The 22,351-nt window shown below is 35.1% G+C and overlaps 1 protein-coding gene across 2 annotated transcripts in view; it reads left to right on the top strand.

Annotated features, from left to right (window-relative positions):
• Positions 1-22,024, top strand: part of LOC145664959 (sodium-independent sulfate anion transporter-like) — a 398,697-nt gene extending 376,673 nt beyond the window's left edge. For both annotated transcript variants that reach the window (XM_081732100.1, XM_081732101.1), the window contains exons 9-12: positions 8,493-8,638; positions 10,703-10,876; positions 13,979-14,135; positions 21,778-22,024. In XM_081732100.1, the coding sequence (XP_081588226.1) occupies positions 8,493-8,638; positions 10,703-10,876; positions 13,979-14,135; positions 21,778-21,866 (566 nt within the window). In that variant the 3' untranslated portion in view covers positions 21,867-22,024. The remainder of the gene's footprint in view (positions 1-8,492; positions 8,639-10,702; positions 10,877-13,978; positions 14,136-21,777) is intronic.
• Positions 22,025-22,351: the final 327 nt, after the last annotated feature.

The following is a 22,351-nucleotide window of genomic DNA, read 5'->3' as shown; positions in this document are numbered from 1 at the left end:
ATGATTTGGAATATGAAGTATTTTCTCCTCCTGTCATCTGGCTGATTCTCGAATAGAACTTGGTTCTCCAAACTCGAACCAAAGAATGATCACTGTAACTTGATCATTGACTCTACAATAGACTTCCTATCGACTCTCGAAGTACTCTCTATCGAATGTCCAAGATCTGTCGAATCTCTACGAACTGTCGAATCTCTGAGAACTGTCCCAAAACCTTCTTGTCCTCCAGTTTTGTTTCGCCTTGTCCAACCTCCGTCGTCTGCTTGTCGTCTGCTGCAGCACGTGCAACACCGTTTTCACATGGAGAGACAAATTCTTTCCATGTGTCAAAACTCAAAATTGCAATCCTCGACACGTTCTGATTTCCCGATTCTAAGCAATTCTCCGTACATCCGTAATCTCATGAAATTCGTGAAATCTTACAGATTCACTTTATACAATTTCTAGAATCTGGCTAATGTGAGGATAGACACATTGTCAACATTTCCTTCCTACATTGCCAGACTCTCAACGATGACATTCTTGTACACATGTGTTTACAATAAACTGCTGACACAAACATTAGCAACTTTATGCAGCTTGCATTTACTCGCATATACAACATTTAATTCCCATAACCTCAATAAATGATTTTGTGACATAAACACAAAATAGAATCAAAATATACAAATTACTTTCCTCGAAAATCGAGTCCTGCTACAATATATATATATATATATATATATATATATATATATATATATATATATATATATATATAGGAGAGCAATCTATCCAGAAATAAAAGGTGTCCCGTTTTTTCTAGTTGACGATTTGGTCACCCTAGTGTAGTCCGAAAAAAAATAATAATCGAAAACTCGATTTAGGGGCTGTTCAAAAATTTTCTGGTCCCAGATCCATTAATGCATCAAAAGATTCAATATATCTCAATCAAAAACTTTCTTGTACAGCTTATATCTGGAGAACTATATATAGTGTAGCCACACCCAAGCTATCATTTAACTCAGTATGAGATGCTCATTCCGTAAAAAATAAGAAAACTTGACTTAGGGGTCGTTCAAAAATTTTGTGGCCCTTGAACCAAAAACTAATTTATTGGCCATGATCACAATCTTTTGATGCATTTATTTTATTTTATTTATTTATTTTTTACTATTCCAAAAATTCTTGTTCTTCGTATTTAATAGACTGTGTAAATTATGCGTCATGTGAGTAGCGTAGGATCCTTGCAGACATTGAGACATTGTTTATCCTTTAAAATAAATAAATAATTATGGTATTTTCTTATTACTAAGAAACGATATTCGTTTCACTTCATTGTTCAGTTTCAGAAAAATATAAGCCACATGATGCGTAGTAACAATATTGAGTTAGTGAATAATTCCAGTTCCCAAAATTACAGAATAGTTATTTTACCATTATCGAAGGAAGTTGCTGTGAAACACGTCTTCAGGCCTAGACAATACGGACGCTGTTAACGCGGCATTAGCAACGCAAAAAAGTGGGCGTTATTTGTTTGTACTAATCACAAGTTAAAGATGTAGCGTATGCACGATATGCCAAAATCTCTTTTCAATAACTTCAAATAAACCCCATTTCAATGTTATATTTTCATATTAATCACTTTTGTAGTACTGCACTAAACTTTGTACTGGAAGGACACTACTTCTTGCTTCCAAATTTTGAAAAATACTTCTGTATGCAACGTGGATTGCATTTTTCACAATATTAATGTTTACTCGCTCTTCTACTAAACTGTGGGATTCCCCTAATCCCCTATTCTTTGCTACCCCACTGAATATTTCTAAATTTCGCTACTTCGTATACATGTAAGTATAAACTATAAACGCCAAATTGTTAACGCACTCAGATGCGTTGAATATTCTCAGCACTAAGTTAGTGACTACTCGTTTGTCATTATCCTTAGCATTATACAATATATATCGGGTCTATGAAGTTTGGCTGAAAGAAGAAAGCACAATATTTTAATACAGAGTGATATTTTTTAAAATAAAAACTTATGGATTTCATTTGGGTCTGGAATTTATAACTGAAGTCCGATGTTCGAGGGGTTTGTGACAAATGATCAAGGAAGGATGGGAGATTCATGGGACTATGTTTACTGGTTTAATTTCATCCGGGGTAGGATAGACCACGCTTCAAGAAAAACAACAAATATCCGCCAGTGTACCTTACAACTGGAATGAGGTTTTGGATTTTTGAAGCGAAATTGCAGAATGCAAATCAGGCCCGCAACCAGCCTCAGAGGTTTGGGGGAGCCATGAATATATTAGGGGGGTAAAGTCATTAAAAATTCTCCTACAATTTTTTTTTTTTGTATCAATAGTAGCATTTTGTATTGAGGTCTGGAGGGGCCACGAAAAGTTTAGAGGGGGCCTGGTCCCCGTAGCCCTCTGGTTGCGGGCCTGATACAAATTAAGTGTTAGTGGTAACACCCATAAACATCCATAAATCACATGTTGACTAGCTATAGCCGATTTCTTGCGACAAACGATGGAGAGATTTCTTGGGCGACATAAGGAGTTGATAACAGACATTTTCCACAACACCCACCTGCGAGGTCCGATGCTTTTGTGTCTCATTTAGCGACACAGACCTGTTCCTTCCAATTAGCGAATCCTGTTTCTTCCAATTAGCGACAATATTCTGTTCCTGTCTGGAGCAGAACGTGAGGCAAATTTGTTTCCAAATGCCATTTGATTAGCAACAACAGATTCCGTTCTCCAAAAACTTTTAACAATAAACTAATTTTGCTCCAAAGAGTACACTATTCTTATTCTCACTGTGTCCTGATCATACTCACACAGTACCAATGAACTGTACACCACAATTCCCAATACCACTGCCCAGTTTCTTGTTTCTTATTGACCGTTGCGAGGTTACGATCTAACGAAGAAAAGTCAAATCTCCACACCGCACCGTACTTCTTTTCAGTTCTAAGGTACACTAGCGAATATTTTCTGTTTTTCTTGAGGCGTGGCCGATATTATCCTGGATGAATTTAGACAAGTAAACATAGTTTCATAAATCTCCCATCCTTCCTTGATCATTTGTCACAAACCACATGAAAATCGGACTTCAGTTAGAAATTCTAGACCCAAATGAAATATGTGTTAAAAAAAATTAACCCTGTATAAACGATAGATAAGTTGTGTTGCCCGTTTCCAAAATGTCTCTTGTTCATTTTATAAAACTTTCGTAAAATCATTTTTTTTTTTTAAATATTAATCATCTTAATTTCTACACCTGAAGATAAGTAAAATTAGTTTTGTAAAATGTCAAATAATTAACCTGAACACATTAAATATAATTTATTATTTGAAATTAAGTATTGGAAAATAAAGAACATGAAAAAAATGCATTCGCGAGAAATGGACAAGAGATGTTTTGGAATTGGGGGACTCAATTTAATGGAACTTCTTTCCTTGTAAGTTTTATGTTTTTTGACATATTTTACGCTATACTCTTTTTATTTTCCTTGTAAAATGATTTCTTCCTTTTTTTTTAATAATCAATACTGGACACTTTTAACAGGTTGACTGCCACGAGGGTAAAGTGGTTTCCTTAGCTTGGGGCCACGCCGCGAAATTTTAAAATTACCATTATTTCTGTGATTTTTGTTTATTTCTATATTGTAAACACATACTATAAAAAAAATCCACGGACTACGATCACTTTGCAACTTTCTGAGGCCAAACGAATATTTCAATCCATATTATCAAGTACGAGGTGAGGTATTGATAAAGACCTCAAGGCCTGAAGCAGTTGTTGGAGTGAAACCTGAAAACAGGTCTCGTGGCCTACACAAGATATGTATGTGAGACCAGATTTCGTGTCTCATGGCAGTCAACCTGTTTGTTATATACTACTGGAAAGATATTTTTTAAATATTTTAGATAAATAAAAACAAATGTATATATTAGTACGAAAGAGTGAAATATTTTGTTACATTTAAGAAGAGAACACAAAGATCAAATCATTACTTTTAAGTAGCTTACGGCTATAATTAAGTATTGTGTAATAAATGGACTGATATAAGGAACAGTACTAATAAAAAGAGGAATCCTAGATGATTGTGAATTTTGAAATATTGATAAAGCAGTTTTTTTAATGTATAAAAAGGAATATGGAATTATTAAGAAATGTAAAGTTTTCATTAAAATTAGAATTATAAGGCAACGAAGATTAGTGCAATGCACGTTTTTGTGTTCAACGAACTTACTGAATTCTCTATGTCTATGTCTGTGTGTGTGTGTGTGTGTGTGTGTATGTGTGTGTGTGTCTATTATTTGCGAATTTTTCATTTTTGAGCCATGCATTCGATAGAGCATTAAAAACTATCTGAGAAAGTTATGTAACTTTTCACGTCACTCTTACCGCTCTTCAGATATTGGCCCCAAAAAAGTTCGGATTTCGGGAGAGTTATGGGGCCGTATCTCGGGAACTATAAGTCATAGGGAGTTCATATTAATGTTGATCAATACCTAAGACGATGGTGAACATTTTCGTACTAGATAGTAATCTGTGGCCACTGGCCAATAGACCACCGCTCCCCAGATATTGTCCAAAAAAAAAGTGCTGACTTCGGAGATTTAAAGAACCATATCTCGGGAACCGTAAGTCATAGAGAGATTATATTGGTGTTGACCCATACCTAAGAAGATGGTGAACATTTTGGTACCAAATAGTAACAGGTAACCAGTGGTTATATCTGCATTTTCAGTATATATACGTTGATAAAAAGTGATAGCTCAGTGTAGCTAATTCAACAGATTCCCTAATATACAGGTTCCAAATATGTAAGTGTATCATTTCATATACATTTCGAAAAAAAAATCTTTTTATGTTCATTGTGGCAATGCTCTTCGAGCATTCTCAACTAGTTTTTATCTTGGATTCTTTTTCAAAAATGACAATGCTTCAATTTCAATCAAAATTATTCGAATGTACTATGTGAGAACTGAATTTAGATTGTTGGTGTAAAGGGTCTTTTCTAGTAAGATAGTGAAATCTGTCTTTAATCCAAATTAGGCCGCTACTCACCCAAAAGATTACCCTTGACCTAAAACTGCCTCAAAATTTTTTTTGATCTCCTACCCCTTCCCCTTACCGAATTATCGTATCATACGTGCTCAAAATTGAATATTTTTTAAATGTTGGTGGAGGTGGTCGAAAAATTTTGAAAGTTTCACAGTTTATAGATACTATCTAGATGTAAATGTGCTATTTTTTTTTTCAAAACCATCGTGGTAGAGAGCGTCACTGTGTGTGGCCACTGAAGCAAGCACTGATAGATACGAGGAGCCGACGCGAGGTGTGTGTAACTTCGTTGTGCAAGAGTCGCCTGAAGTGGAAGCACTGTTACGGAGATATATTTGGTGTTTCTATTCCGAAATGGACACAATCGAAGCAGCCGAAGAACGACAAAAGCGGAAGGGACGCAAAAGAGAAAGGAAAATTGTGAACTTTGGCAAAGGATTGTTTGATGGGGCCCTCACCTTGAGGACCCTAAAATGGTGGGAAAACTGTGCAAAAAACACGTTTGTTTTCAGTTTTATTTCTTTTTGACAATGTTTCCATCACTTTCAGGCCACGAAAAAATATTTGTTGTACCTAATGGTATAACAAATTTTTAACCAAAAAATTAGTGACGTATCCCTTCCCAAATTGTTTCTACAATTTTTTGACATTTTCAACACGCAAAAAAATAAAGAAAATACGCATCGATGGTTTTGAAAAAAATGCACACTGACATCTAGATAGTACCTACAATCTGTGAAACTTTCAAAAATTTTCGACCACCCCCACCAAAATTTAAAAAAAAATTCAATTTTTAGCATATATGATACGATAATTGAGTAAGGGGAGGGGGAGGGGTTCAAAATTTTTTTGAGGTAGTTCTAGGTCAAGGGTAACCTTTTAGGTCAATAGCAACCCAATTTGGATCATGGACCGATTTCACTATCTTACTAGGAAAGACCCTTTAGAATTTCACATATCGCTAAAAGTCTTCCTGTTTCTTCTTTGAAAAAAATCTGGCATTCCCAAGCAGCTGTTACAACAGTAGCTTTATGGACATGTTAAAGTGGTAGCTTATTATATTAAGAATTTACTTCTACATGAAATAAATATATATATATATATATATATATATATATATATATATATATATATATATATATATATATATATATAGGGGAAGGTAGTACACAGTGGATCAGTGTACACAGTGGATCAGAAGGCGTTATTCATTTATTTATTGCACAAATTCAACTAGCGCATGTCAGTTATTCTGTTTTCACATTACACACTTATGAACGAAATGTCAACAACAATGGATGCTTCTCATTTGTGGTGAAGTGAAAAATATGTTTTCCTTATGCTGAAGTAAAAAATGAAGTAATAGGAGTGAATGCTCTGACGCTGTGATTTATCTTGTAATTTAGAATATCACGGACACGGGAGGTAGGTAAGAATGTATTTGTAATGTAGCATTGTTTATTTTGTTCTTCTACTTTAATAGTTCCTTGTTGTGGGAAACTGTTTGGGTTGACACCAACAAGTACACAGTGGATCACATCGGTGTGGTACACAGTGGATCACATCGGTGTGGTACACAGTGGACTGATCCCTCTGTACCTCATTGTGTTTATAGAAGTCAATGTATTTGGCATACTCGTTTAGAAACAAGTCATGGTATTGGCATTTCACGGAGCTTTTAATATCATGTTACACGTTACAGATTAATGGTTTAACCACAAGGAAATATACGCAAGGCAACATGAAAGACATTTATTTAAATGAGAGAAGCAGTGCAATTAGTGGTGGAGCAGGTATATTCTATTAGCAGCGTTGGTAAATTGAAGAACATTGCTTACACAACTTTGAGCAGATGTGTCAAAAAAATAAGAAAGTACCAGGTGACAATGTTAAAATGAAGTCAAATTATTCTGTACGACAAATATTCACTTCAGAGTTGGAGCATTTATTTCCGAAATACATAAAAATGTGCAACAAGATGTCTTAGTCTACGTTGCCGTGAGGCGTTTGGCATATGAAATTGACAAGAACAACAATATATCGATACCTGCTTAGTGGGGAAAAAAGCAAAATTTCAGGTCTAGAGTGAATCGTAATAAAGATCTTAGTATTCGAAATCCCTAAGATGTGTTGAATAGCGTCAATCTTAGACTCTCAAGATTGATGTCATTCAACAAACACAATTTTGAGGCATTCCTTAGTAATTTACGTAACTTATCTACGAAATATCCCAAATTCTGTAGCCTTTCACGTATTTTCAACTTGGACATGAACTAGAACAGATCAGACATCCAAGAAAGTAATAACAGAGAAAGAAGCTAGTGAAAAAAAGGAGTTCAAATTCAGCAGCAATATGAAGCAAAACGGATAAAATAAAGAAAATGATTTTTAGATTTCGTTTCTAAGAAGTGAGAAGATACACGAAAGTTTCGTCCACCCAAATAATCCAGATATTTCACCCACACACAATATTTGAATAGTAAGACGACTTCCAAAACCTCTTATTGTGAAGAATAAAATACTGTCTGTTAATATCAGGTTGCCGGTAGAGTTCCATGGAATTGATCTCCGTTAACCTTTTGAAGTTTCAAAGGATGATATTGTCGAGCTGGACATATATTTTTGTCGTCATAGTGAAACTAATAATTTGCATAATCAGACTAATTGAATTCAGTACAGAAAGTTAAATTCTCCATTTTATAACAAATTGATTATGCTATTGTGCATAACTACTAAATTTACTAATCCAAAATCAAAGATTCTCCGTACAAAATATCAATTTAATTGTCTAAAAAGTTTGTTTTATAACAGTCGTTTGTATTGTTTATTTTGGTAATCAATTTCTGAAATTAATGCTATGCTATTAAGATGCTTGTAATACTTCGATTCTAACTATTATTTAGAATTTTAAAATTTATTTTGTATTGTGAATAATAAAGATTTTGACAATAATGTTTACAATTTTATGTAGATTTGGAGATTTTCAGATGATGGGCCCCTATCATACGGTTTCTATTCATTACTTTCAATACATTGTTCCTTTGATCCACTGTGTACGCATATATGATCCACTGTGTACGATGGTGGTACACAGTGAATCACTTTACAAGCATTAGCGTTAACTGTAACTGTAAAATACAGAGCAGCGCTTCATATTAATAAATTACTTACGAATGTAGTGGAGACATGTGTCCATGTTCTACACTAAACAAATTCCAGTAATAGTTGCATTAAATGGATTTATGCTGAAAGTTTTAAAAATTGATCCACTGTGTACTACCTTCCCCTATATATATTCATTAAAACACCAGAATTCAAAAAGTAATGGAGTGCATAGGGAGATCTTCATTCTGCTATATTTTTCCTTCACATATGAAAAAATTGTTCCAATACTATATTTTGTATTAAATAATAATGTTTTACTATTTCAGAGAGGGACTTGTTGCCTGCTGTAACAGCATTCATTGCCTGTCTCGTGGTAGGAGTAGAATACGGAATTCTGATAGGTATTGGCGTCGACATTGCTTTCCTTTTATACATCAATGCCAGGCCAACAGTTCTCGTGGAAAAAATTATGGTAAGTGCGGTAACCTTAAGATAGGAAATCGTCGTATCCGTTTATAGTCCCAGATATTTACATTTTTTAAAACGTTTTTCTGCTATAATCTACTATCATAATAGGTAGGAAAAAGTTGTAGTATTAATCTCTAGTCCTTCTTGAACATCAATCTGTAAAAGTTTGGAGAATTCTACAATTAGAACCGAGTGAATTTGTAATTTTCGTTATAGTCATAATTTTAAGAGCAAGCACCAGTTCAGAGAGTATTACAGCAGAAAAAGATTCAGATTTTAACGTAAGGCTGAATATTTTGAGTGACTGGAATAAGTGCAAAAGTTCGTGTACTTTTTAAAAAAAAGAATTTGATAAGCTTTTTGGATACCTTTTAACATCAATATCTGTTTTAATTATTATGATTTATATCGAATCTATCGCTAATTAACAAATTAATACTCAACTTTCATGACATGGCTTGGCACTTGCTGAATATTACATGTCTTATCTCACAATTAAAACTAAACTATGAGGTCAGCCTCATTCACGATAAAGCACACAGTAACATTAACCAAACGAATTTGCAGCCACGAATCTCATCAGGCAGACAGAAACAATACCATCAAATATCAAAACTCCCTTTTAACCCTGCACCACTCGCGCGGTGTTAGGTATCAACAACCCTCGCGTGGGGTCACAGTGACCCCACTTTATATTAAACGTAATTTTTGTGTACGAAAAATGTTGCAGTAAACAACTAACTGATTGTTGGCCTTGAAGTAGACAATACAACAGACAGCTAGTAGGGTGGCCGGGTCAGAATTGCCAACTGTCTAGGAGAGCCAAACAAAAAATATCCCTCTGGGGTTATATTTACCCCGCGCGAGGGTTGCAGGGTTAAATAAAATGATATATTAATCCAACAATGGTAACTGTAAAATACAATATATCCAGGAAACTTCTACTAGGACATCTCCATTACAACAGATCGTATACTTTCGGAAACGTAAAATTTTACAAATGGATTTTAACATTATGCACTTCCGAACTTACATTACAAACAGAATTATCTATTACTACACTTTCCAAAACTCACCAAAAAGACAACCCATGATATGGACTACATTATCTTTAAATGTAATTTAACAAATAATAATAATTTCTTTGACGCTAGTATACAGCATTTAAGGACAGGGCTCTTTTTTTTTTTTTTTTTTTCCACCAGAAACATGTTAAATCGTATTGCTCTTGAGGAACGAACAAAAATAAAAATTTACTTTAACACCCACAACTTAACAATACCATATCATAAAAAAAGAAAACAATAAAAACTTTTATGCGTTAGGGAATTATACATGAATATGTGTACATATAATTACGGTAGTAGCATATCAGCGATTAATGAGTTTCATAATCAGCTCCAAATAATCTCTTTAGGTTCTGATGATATTTACCTGGAACCTTCATGAAAATTTAATCTTTCAAACAATAGAAGAATCATTCAGAACAGTACCTCTATGCCCGAGTTATGCCTTAACACAACCCACAGTTGGATTAAGAACCTCTTCCTTTCTTGAAGTTAGTTAGTTGATGGTTTTGCAGGCATAACTTGCATCTGTGGATTTATGACCTGTGTACACTGGCAACACTTTTTTATGTCATTTTCCTACGTCATTTCCTTCCCTGTTTTCCTCATTGTGTTTCTCAAGGCGAATATTGTAAAAGCGTGCTTCTACGTCACACATTGGCCAGTTACGCTATAAATAACCAAGGATGTTATAAAATAGAGGATCTGCTCATATGTATCTTCACCTATTAAGTCAATGAAGCCAAAAAATAACGGAGCATCTGCAAGTATGATTGGCTACTCTCGTTTCCGCCATCGTCTGATTGGCTACTTTCGTTTCCGTCATGATTGTTGGCTCAAAACATTGCGGTCTTATTGGGCGGAGTGGGCAGAGCAGGGGGTGACGAAACTGTGACGTATGGCTTCAAGATTTTGTTGTAAGAGCAGATCCTCTATTTTATAACATCCCTGTAACTAACATATTTTTTTTACAATGAATCTTCTCATTTATTTCTTTTCAGAGTCCAATGGGACCGGAATATGTTCAAGTAACTCCAAGCACTGGCTTACTGTTTCCGGCCGTTGATTTTGTGAGGGAAGCAGTAGCGAAAGCAGGCACAAATGACGACTCTGAACCAATTCCAGTCGTTGTCAACTGCAAGCATGTTCAAAGAGCAGACTTCACAGCAGCGCAGGTAAAACAGGAGATTATTTTTCTATTCCACCTTCGTTCTAAATGACTATAAACAAATCCATTATAACTAAAGCATGCTGATTTGCTGCTGAGTAACTAGCACAACTAAGTTCATCAATAAAAATATAATATTACTTGTACTATACAATAAGAATATAAAACTAACATACTATACTGAGATAAATAACAAAATAGAAATTATATACCAATTCTGTAATCAAGCAGTTGAGTACTTAAGGAGGGTTTTGGGGTACACTGCCTGTGAGCAAGATATTATAGAAAACTAAATATTGACAACATATATGACAATATTTACTATGAGATTGAATGATTGAACCCCCCTTGATGAACTTCTGCGTACGCCACTATAATCAAGTATTTGTAACGAAATAATTATTGAAGAATTGCGTGTAAACATGCGTATTGATAGATATCCTTTACCCAACACTTCTGTTCTCTATTCTGCTTTAATGTTGGGAAGGGGTTGGTGATTCCGACTTCCGGAAAAAATGTCTTTACTAAAACTGTGCGATTTCTACATTTGGATATCGAAAAACTAATCGTGAATACTCTCCATCTTAGGAACAAACATTTTTTTTTTTTCGAGTAAGCAACTTGTGGCCGGGTGCCAGGCCCGTAGTCAGCCCAAAAATTTAGTGGGGCCGTAGAAGTTAGGGGAGCACGACCCAATCATATTACACTTCATCACCATATTATAGTTCATTTGCAAGCCTACCGTGAAACTTTTAGGGGGCCAGCCAAATTTTAGGGGAGGCCGGCCCCCTAGCCCCCCGTGGATACGGGCCTGCCGGGTGCCCCTGTGGAAGAAGTGTTGAATAGAGTCAATGCTGCATCCTCTTGGACCGATCAAAAGTAGTCGTTTTCCAACTTCCGCTGAACTCCCAAATCAAATGGAAACCACATGAGGACAGATCAAGGCTATAGTATAGGTAGACCAGAACCTCTCAGTGGCATACTGTTGGTTATATTAAGTCTAGTATGATTGTGGAATAGAATAATGTCCCTCGTTGGCACTGTAAAATGAAGGTACTTTAATGTGAGCCGTCTACGCTGATCTACTAGCTAACGCGCGTACTTTTCTTGCACAGAGTCTTTTTTTTTTTTTATTCTCATTGGAAGATTATTATACTAATAATGGTAATTCGGATTTCACCTTGAACTATAGGTCAATGTCTTACGTAGCCTCGGTGCTAAAAAGAGGCGCTAAACTCCAATCAAATACATGGTCACAAGCGAATGTTTATTGATATTGCAGAATGTTCATCATACATATTATCTTAAGGAGAGGTATTTTAAGGATGACGGAAGATGAATATATCTGGAAATATATGTGGCTAATATTTGAATATATATGTCTCGAAAAATAAAGTAGTAAAACATTAGCGAATAAGACTACGTCTGCTACGCAAATACTGCATTTGGGGCACACATGAAACGAGAATATAGATCTACATAAAGTGCCTATGCTATAGCAAAGTATGCCAGTTTTTCAGATAGTTTCGTCAATATATTGTGTGGTGTGATTGATGATAGGTTATTTAAGTGATATACTAGTTAAATGATGTATCGGCACACATTATACAAGGCATGGCTCAAAAAAATACCTTCATGCACAATACGTTAAACAGTAAATCATATTGCTCGGAAGACTGCTATGGTTCTCCGAGCACCGGGATTAAAAACTTTCGACTATAATTTCTGTGACTAGATGAGGGACTAGCAGGTATTATAAAGTAAATGTCAATATTTCTCAGGAGCTCATTAACCGGAGAACAGACGCTGTCCTATTAATCCAGTTGATTTCGATGCGATTCATTAGTGTTATGTAAGTATTCAGGTATTCGTGCAGTGTGTCCAAAGACGTTCTTCCGACGTCTTATAATATATATATATATATATAATATAAGACGTGCAGTGTGTCCCTATAAGAAGGCCACTTGAACACTTGTGATCTGAAATATTTTATAAGTAAAGAATGTACTCAGAAGAACATCTCACAAATCTTTCAATTGTAAATGCTTATAATAATATATTTTCTCACGTGTATCCATGTGTTTGCGCCACTAATTTCAAAAAGAAATCGCTTCGACTGTGTTTTTTTTTTCATGTTTTAAGCACGGGTAAAAGTGAGGAGGATCGCAGGTGGACCGCATATATATATAGTGTGTCCCAAGAGGAACGGGCAATATTTTGGTAAATGGTAGTATGAGTGATTCTAAGCAAAAAAGTTCATTTGAACATAGGTCCTAATCTCAACGGTTTGAGAGCTACAGGTTGTGAACCATTTTTACTTTATATTGATTATCGCTCACCCTGTAATTATTCTACAGAGGTGGTACATAATGGATTTGAAGGGTGATGATGAAATGACCTTTCCAATGATATGCAATATGTGGCAGTGGTATCTTTGAAAAAAAAAAAAAAAAGTTATTGAGGGATATTTTGGAATCAGTGTTGCCATCCAATTTCTTTAAATAACCTTAACTTTCTCAAATTTCCCTAAGTAGCTTCCCTTCTGAAGACAACACTGCTACATGCTGCATACCGTTGGAAAGGTCATTCCATCACCTTTCAAATCCGCTATGTCTTACCTCTGTAAAACAGTTACAGAGTTAGCAATACGCAACAAAGTCAAAAGTGGTTCACAACCTGTAGCTCTAAACCGTTGAGTTTAGGACCTATGTTCATATGAACTCTTTTGCTTCGAATCACTCATACTACCATTTCCGAAAATATTGCCTCTTCCTCCTATATATATATATATATATATATATATATATATATATATATATATATATATATATATATATATATATATATATATATATATATAGAGAGAGAGAGAGAGAGAGAGAGAGAGATAGGTAGGTAGATATGAATGAATAGAAATTTTATAGTATTACCTACTTTTTACCAAAGTGTGTTACCTTTCATACAATACATAGTATCTAATGTAATACTGTACTTAATTTTAGAACGAGCTTTATTTTTTCTAATTCTTCCAATTCTATTACAAGTCGCTTAATTTTATTAACTAATCAAATAAAACTTCTTTAAGATATTATAATATTTCCATTTGTAGGGATTCCTGGCGTTGATCCAAGATTTTAAGAAGAAAAATCAACATGTGATATTTCATAACTTGAAACCTGGAGTCGCAAAAATACTGCAAGGAGTATGTCCACCTCCAGAATTTATTTATGCGACAACAGAAGTGGGACTAATTCAACTACTAAAAGGTAAAAACAAACAAACATTTAGATTTCTTTAGACAAAAGTTCCTTACAGTGCATGTATAATAGATTATGATTAAACATCGGACTTTTATGCGAATGCATATTTTGTTTGATTCTATGCATCTGTGTTAAACTTGATAGAGGTTTCTAACAACAATAATACAGCTCGAATTTGAAGCTTTACAGTGCATATACATAAATGGATATTTCAGAGGTTAGAACCTATATTAGTGCTTAAGAACATATTCAACATATTCTATAAGTTTAGGCCTATATTTCAGATATACACTTATAGCATGCAACAGTGGCGTACGAAGGGGTGGCTATCAGGCTCAAGCACCCCCCCCCGAAATAAGTTTTTATATGCACAGCTTCATTAAAATTTATCGACACCCTACAGAAAAAATAAGTGCTTATTCACATGTTGTGCATACCCCCCCGAAACTAAATCCTAAATACGCCACTGGCATGCAAGAAATCCAGTTTTAGTTTGTATTTTCTATGCCTTTACATGTCTATGGAACAGAACGTCTCTTTCCATGAGAGGATGGAAGAATGCCTAGTTTATAGAGGACCAATAATGTTAGCAAACGATCAACAAACCAAAGACGCTTATAATTGCCAAGATGCTAACAGAAATCTGATAATGATAAAGGCATTTGTAATATCGTGTCGATCAATTCAAAAAAACAAGAGGCGTGAGAAATATTGCTCAATGAATGCTTAACTCTAACTGATGAAGTTTAGCACGTTCCTGGTAAATTCGGACGCTCTGTGGAAAAGAAATTGACAAATGTTATTGCAGAGACTCCAACAACAAAACAATTGAAGCTATGGGAAAATACTTTCAAGGGATACATTTCAACTTGCCAGAAAATATAAATAAAGTATGGGACAATAATAAAGAACCGGGACGTAAAATGCCATTTAAACTAACTGCGTTTTTGGTCGTTTATTCTTGCCCCATACTTTACTAATTTCTCTATATAAATATTGTCCAGTAACCTATTTATGTTAAGAGGTCATTTTCTGGCTACAAACGTAGTAAACTGACACCAAAAATTGTAGAGAAGCATCTTATGATATTACTGTAAGGCTAATTACGAGGAGTAATTTCTTAAAAGCGAAACTTTTTCTTTTTCTTTCTTTTTTTGTGTGTGTCTGTGTGCGTGTGCAGTGGAAATGTGTACAAAAATGAGGGTCGTATTATTTAGTGTAAGGTAAATGCTCTAAAAATACAAATGTGAAGAAAAACTAGAGATCGTGTTCTCATATTAGTGTTTATTCTAATCTCACCATTTGTGTGTGTGTTTTAAGAAGTTAGAAATATAGAAACTGTTGCTGTCATAAAAATAAACTCTGAATAGAAGTCCCTAAAAGTTAAACGACACTTTCGAAGTTATATTCCACTTACAAAACTTTGTCATACTTTTGTTGCATGTTTGAAATTGCTCTATTTTATTGCATTGTTAGTGTATATTAAGTGCATATTTTAACGCATTTAACAGCATAGCTGCATGCATATTTAATGAATTTTAAGTGCATAAAATTCCGATGTTTAATTACGATACAGAGTAACATCAAGTTTCATAAGCGGTTATACGATGCTCTACATCTTACGCAAGTGACATCTAGCAAGTGTAATACAAACCATTTAGATCCATATTTGTGTTTTATGCCAGTAGATGGCAGCAAAACTTCTACTGTCAAACAAAATGAGGCAAAATATACCAATAAATCTATATAGCTATATCTTGTAATAGGCACTGATTATCCGTCCGAACCAGGGTGCGAATTACCGGGGGGATGAGGGGAATTTCCCCCTCAATCACATTTTGCCCACCCCCAAAGAAGACAGCTGAAGTATCCCCACCGGGATGTTCGCTTCCCCCCCCACAAACTATGCTTAGTACAGGGGTGCCCACAAGGGGGGGCTATGACGCAAACTGCGTCATTGAAATATTGGGGGGGGTTAAAATCTATATAAATATGTTTGATGAGGGGGGTAAAATTAATCGAAAAGAAGATTTTTTTCATGGAAGAACACCTACGGATAGACAATTGGGGGGGGTGCGTCATAGACATAAGGGGGGTGGGCACCACTGTATAACGCCAAATTTCACTGATCTTTGTAATTTCTTGTCAGTTTAATCTTCTAGCTGTATTTCGAAATGAGCATGTAAACTATTCACTTTTGATCATTTCCAATTTCCTCACTATTTTCACCGTTGTTTAGTTGAAGTATATTATTATGATTACGGTTGTTACTTGCAATCGTATCCTCATACCCTTCAGTTCGTCGTCGTTCGTGAATTTGAATATACTAATTGCGCATAACAACAATCACATATGGATTAAAAAAAGCTCTTAGCGGTTGTCCAAGAAGAAGTAAACAAATAACTTCTTCCACCATACTTAGCGAAGGTCAGACATGTCATTCATCCTATACATTTGTATTGATTATCACCCCGTTTTTATTTTTGTCGTATTTCATTTTCCAGTATATTATTTGTTAGCGCATGGTTCTCATTCTCTAGTAGTTAGTATGTATGCAACTCAAAAGTTGCTTTTAATTTGTGGTAATTAGTATAGTAGTTACTGCCTTTTACAGTTTACGAAAATTAACTTTTGAAACTGTACTCGAAATCTGAGATATATTCTCTCGTGGCTATATGTTAGCGTACACGCTGGGGATGCACCCCTAGTGAGCAGACATGTTAGTGAAGGTGAGTAGGCGCATAATTGAAGCTTTGCTTCAGCATTTGCTAATACGACTGGTTCTCCATGTCATTGTCTGTTTCTGAATAAGCACTTCAACTGGAGCGGGCTTTTTAAAGTTCACCTTTCATTTTTTCATCTTTCTTTTCGCTGTACAGTTTGCTGTCCACACCAATAATGTTGTTTGGAAAACTTCAATGTAATGTTTATACTTTATTTGAATAACGTAGCACACAGTGAATCAACTTATATGTAACCTAACAGTAAAGTAATTGTAAGTGTTGACTTCCTGAGCTCCGTCACGAGATCGAGATTTAAAAATAAATAAATAAATAAATAAACATGAAGAGCGCAGCTTTCGCGAGGAGTAGAAGCACAAGCTCGAAACTTGAATTGAGAGTTTTTAAATATTTGGCCTTAGATTTGACCTTGATGCCAGAGATCGGGACCAGCAACAAACCCTTTCTCGTATGATAGGTTAATACGTAGGTTTAGAAAAAAAAAAAAAAGAAAAAAAACGTAAGTCCGGTTTAACTGATACTTTTAGTGGTTTTCATAATACTGAAGTAGTTGTCTTTTGTAAGGCTATGTGTAATAATGAAAAATGGAAGATTTCAATATGAGTGGAACAATTAACATATGCTTGTGATCATAGCTATCGCTCGGGCCTAATTATTAAGTAAATAAACCTTAGAGAGTTACGGACAAAAGAGTAAGTACAGTACATTTAAACACGTTCAGAAAGGTTAGGTGAGGTGTGTGCATGTCAGACAATATATACGTACATAGTTATTGTCTAGATTAATTGAATTAATAAATATCTTATTTATTACAGATGTCATATTTATGTGTGTTGGGGGGGGGAAGTAAGACATTATTGTCTAATTTTGAATTATTGCACCTTCAAACTTTACATCCTGTTGGCCTAATTTATCCTCTCCCCCCCCAATATAACTAACTAACTAACTAACTCTATGGCCTATGGAACCCGGAGGTTCAGTGCCGCGTTCACAAAAGCTCTCCACTGACTTCTATCCTTAGCTAATTGCATCCAGTTTCTACTTTGTATTCCTACTCCCCCCCAATATAGATTACCTAATTCGCACATTGATCCGAACACTGCTCTCAAACACACGGGAATAATCAATGTACGCGGATATGTGGATGTAAATTAAGACTGTACATTCTACAATGCTGCAGGGGCGGATCCAGGGCCGACTTCTGGGGGAGGCGGTGGGTTGTCATAATGCTACTTTTAAGGGCTCCAAACTCTGGGATGGATTTTATTTATATATATAAAACAAGAAAGTTTCCTGTTCTGAGGGAGCAATCGCCCCGATCGCCCCCCTGGATCCGCCCCTGCAATGCTGTAAAAGTCTTAAATTAGAAAGAGAGTCTACTGTGTCAATGTAGTATTTCATAAATTTATCACAAGTTTGATTGTCCAAACCATGCTTGATATCTCACAATAAATTTGAGAAATGATATTCTTCGTACTGTCACAAACGAAACGTATCGCACAGACATATTGTGAATATAATTATCAATGCACATAATACAACGCTGAGTATTCTAGTGTTGTTTCGTTTTCAATATCTGCTTGTCTACTAAAGTTGCATTGTAACTTCATAAAAAGTATACAGTGAATATTTTGTGTCTCCAAGTACTGTAAGAAATAGGTAACTTGCATTTTTTGAATTCAACAGATAAAATAAATCTTCAAATGCTTTGTCGATTTGTTATCCATTATCTTTATGTAATTAAATCATTAGTAATCGCTTCACCTCGGACCTAGATTCACATAACTTTTTTTTTGATCAGTTCACTGTCAACTGTATTTAGGGTATCCTTTTTAATTGTACATCGAAACAAACGCTTCGTTTGCCATTTTTGATCTAACTGTAAGTCTGTTTCTGATTATGTTCACTTTGGAGAACACTGTTTCAGAAGTAATTTGCGTGAGCGGAATTATTAGTAAATATTTGTACACTTCGAAGTATTCACTGTACTGGAAAGAATAACATTTGTTATTGTAATATAAGTGCACTTAAATTGCACATTTGATGTAAGTGTTGCATTCCTTTGAATGAGTACATTCCAAGGACTGACTCTCAAAGTTCTCAATATTATTATCATCACTGCAAAACCTTCCTCAACATAGCCAGAGGGCGCTGTGGCTCAGTGGTAGAGCGTTCACCTCCAGTGCTTCGGGTCCCTGGTTCGATCCTAGCTTGCGCCGTGTGAACTTTGTGGTAGACAAACACTGTGCTCGTGGGTTTTCTCGACGTTCTCCCGTTTCCTCCCACTTTCTTAATTTCGTTCATTTCTCATTATCACGGTCTCCTTTAGCCTAACCGGCATAAACGTGGGACGTAAAACTTAAAGATTTCATTTCATTTCAACATAGCCGTCATTAATAGATATCTTACTGATATCAGGCCATATTTGAATTAAGGAAACGAGTTCTTGAAATTACCCTCTATCAAGAGATGGTATAACTTCACATATTTTGTCCACCGTTAGTAGGTGGGATATCACCGATATCAAATCTGTTTGCATCGAACCACAGAAGAAATAGATATAACTTTTTATGTTGGCCAAATGGAATCTGCATATTTTGGACAACGGTGTCCAAGACTTGTCATAGTTGTACGACTTTAACGCAGAACACATCTTCCGGAATTAACCCAAACTTTCATAGGCAGCAACTTCAGTCACAAAACAGTTTAACTTTCCTTCGAGGACGCTTTTAAAATAGCGCTCCTGTATTGTAGGTTGAAACTCATTCCTATTTCAATTCTGGAAAATGTTTCTTCTAATAATCTTCTTAGGAAGCTTTGCCTCATCTCCTGGATTTGGTCAACCCCGTAGCTGACTTGGATAAATTGTGATTATATTTCATTTTGAGGAGGCAACATCCTTCAGCAAATAGTGTTCCAGTGCATTCCGCTCGCATTTTAATTTTTCCTCGATTGCTTCCGAAAAAGAAAAGTATCAAAGAAAGACTGACTGATAAAATTGTTTGATGTGCTATACTCTAAGCTTTCCCTGGAATGTATTTTCTTTGTATTTTATACTTTAGAGATATACTTTCATTATTTTACTATATAAGAATAGATACTATTGGGTACTGGGAACTTCTAAAACAAACATGTTAATTTAATAAAATTAATATCAGCGAAAATAATGATCTGCGAAACAGAATGAGAGACTTGGCTTGTAGAGTGTTACCATATCTTTCTTTATAGAAAAACGGATGCTCAATCCTCTGTGGTCACACTCAGAGAAATTACTTTTAGTTCTAATTTTTTTTCCTGTTGTTTTTTAAAACGTTTCTCATTGATGTAAATTCAACTGGCAACACTGCCTGTTGTTATGGCTGGTACTCTGCGTCTGTCACAGGATAGTAAAAACAAAAACACTAACAAAAATGAAGAAAGGTATTTAAAACATTAAATAAGACAAAAAGTTTCTGAGGTCCAATGAACCCCAGTGTGACTTCCGTGTCACAAAATATAAGTGTCACCACGGAGGGTTAAATATAACATTAATATTATTTTGGAAAATTATTTACAATAATATGGAAATACTACACTCTCATATACAGTGTCAAGTGACACCTCGTTAGTAGAAATAGTAACTGAGTAAATGTTTATAAGATTTTCTAAAGTGACATTTACTGGTTTGAAACCTGAAACGTGTCTATCCTGGCTATCATTGGTTCTATTGAAAAGTCTGCAGAAAATAAGTGTATTTTGAAGCAAGAAATGATGTAGATTGTAATAAACATATTTTTAATCCATAACGTATCATAATTACGTATTATCTATTTATTAGTAAATATTTTACTAAAAAAAAACTGATTTTTTTTTTGTCTGAGATATAAAACAAACGTAACAAATGCTGTGTCTACCTTAGTTTGTGATTTGTACACTGTGACTTATATATTATCACTTTCAATAAAACGAACACATATGTTTTCCTTCATTACATGAAATCATACAAAAAAAAAAGAAAAGAAAGAAAAAAACTCGTCATGTGGAGCGTTCAGAGTTCAAGGAAATCAAATCAAATTATCAAAATTGGGGGAAAAAACGAGACAAAGTCCGTGTGGTATGCTTAAACACATTTTTTTTTAACATTAGAAGAGTTTTTATCAATATCTGGACATGAATCTCTTAAGCTCTGAAAGGGGCTTCAGATAGAGATGTTAAAGATGAAATATGCCCATAATGACCAAAAATTGACTTGATTGCGCCGTGCACTGAACATACCAAATATTTATTGTTATTTTCTGTTCTCCAAATCACTACAGGTTGGCCGCAAAGTCCCGTTAGCCTTGAAAATAAGTAATATAAACCAGCAAACGTACGTAAATAACTACACGGAAAGAACTGAATGACATGAACAACAATGCTTTCGAGAAGTTTTGTTGAGATAGGAAACATTAAGTATCCAAAGGATCACACTGTCTACCATGTCTACCAACATTCTCATGACAAACGATAATACGCCGCCAGATTATGTGCGACATTTTGCGGAGCATTGCTGGTGTAACTTGAGTGAAAGCTTGTTTCACAGCTTCTGTCAGTTCGGCAGTGGTATCGTAACGGTTTTGTGCAACGATGTCCTTTATGAACCCCTATACCACATTATCACAGGTGGTGAGGTCCGGGCTTCGTGGTGGCCAAACAAGTGGTACAGGCAGAGCTGGACTACCACGACCAATCCAACGCCCAGGAAAGACTTCCGTAGAATATTCGCGTACGACGAATACTCATGTACTCATGTAACGTACTCGCGTGCTGAAACCAAATACTCATGTAACGGGAAAACTTACATTATCGTTTATCTAGGAGTAACGGGACTTCGTGGCCACCCTGTATTATGTTATATCCATTCAATTGATCTTTCATTTCTTTTCCAGGTCTGAAAAGTTCTGTTGAGACAGCTGACATGAAATTGGAACTGGAACCTCCAGACATCACATCTACAAGCAATGAAACGCGATGTTGACGTTTTAAAAAAAAAATAATTAATAAACTTTGTTCAGTATTATATACTTTCTAAAACAAACCAAATACGTATTCATTGTAGACATCACATATTCTGCCATCATTATCAAGTATCTGTTGTTTTTTTTAATAGTTAACATATTATATTTTTTAAATTGAATAAAGGATCTAATTGGAAATTAAGTTAAAGTGAATTCTTTATATTTTGTGTTCGTATATCATAATGTGACGTCCCCTTCGGTTTGTTTCGAAACAACAAAGGACATACAACTCGTTGTCCCTTTTTCACCATCCTTCAGTAACTGAAGAAAACGAGGGTAAAACGAAATGAGGTAAGATAGTTGAATGAGCAAATGTAGCGAGTGACTCAGAGGCAAATACCAACCTCTTAATAATAGGTTGGTTAATTTTAATAATAGGGCGCAAGTACCAACTGCAGGCGATTCACTTGTGCGATGTTAAACTAATGTATTGAGGTATTCGGTC

The sequence above is a fragment of the Thermobia domestica genome, chromosome 11 (assembly GCF_964235325.1).
Source record: "Thermobia domestica chromosome 11, izTheDome1.hap1.1, whole genome shotgun sequence".
Classification (NCBI taxonomy): domain Eukaryota; kingdom Metazoa; phylum Arthropoda; class Insecta; order Zygentoma; family Lepismatidae; genus Thermobia; species Thermobia domestica.
The sequence above is the reverse complement of the archived record's forward strand: the minus strand, read 5'-3'. Positions and strand labels throughout refer to the sequence as shown.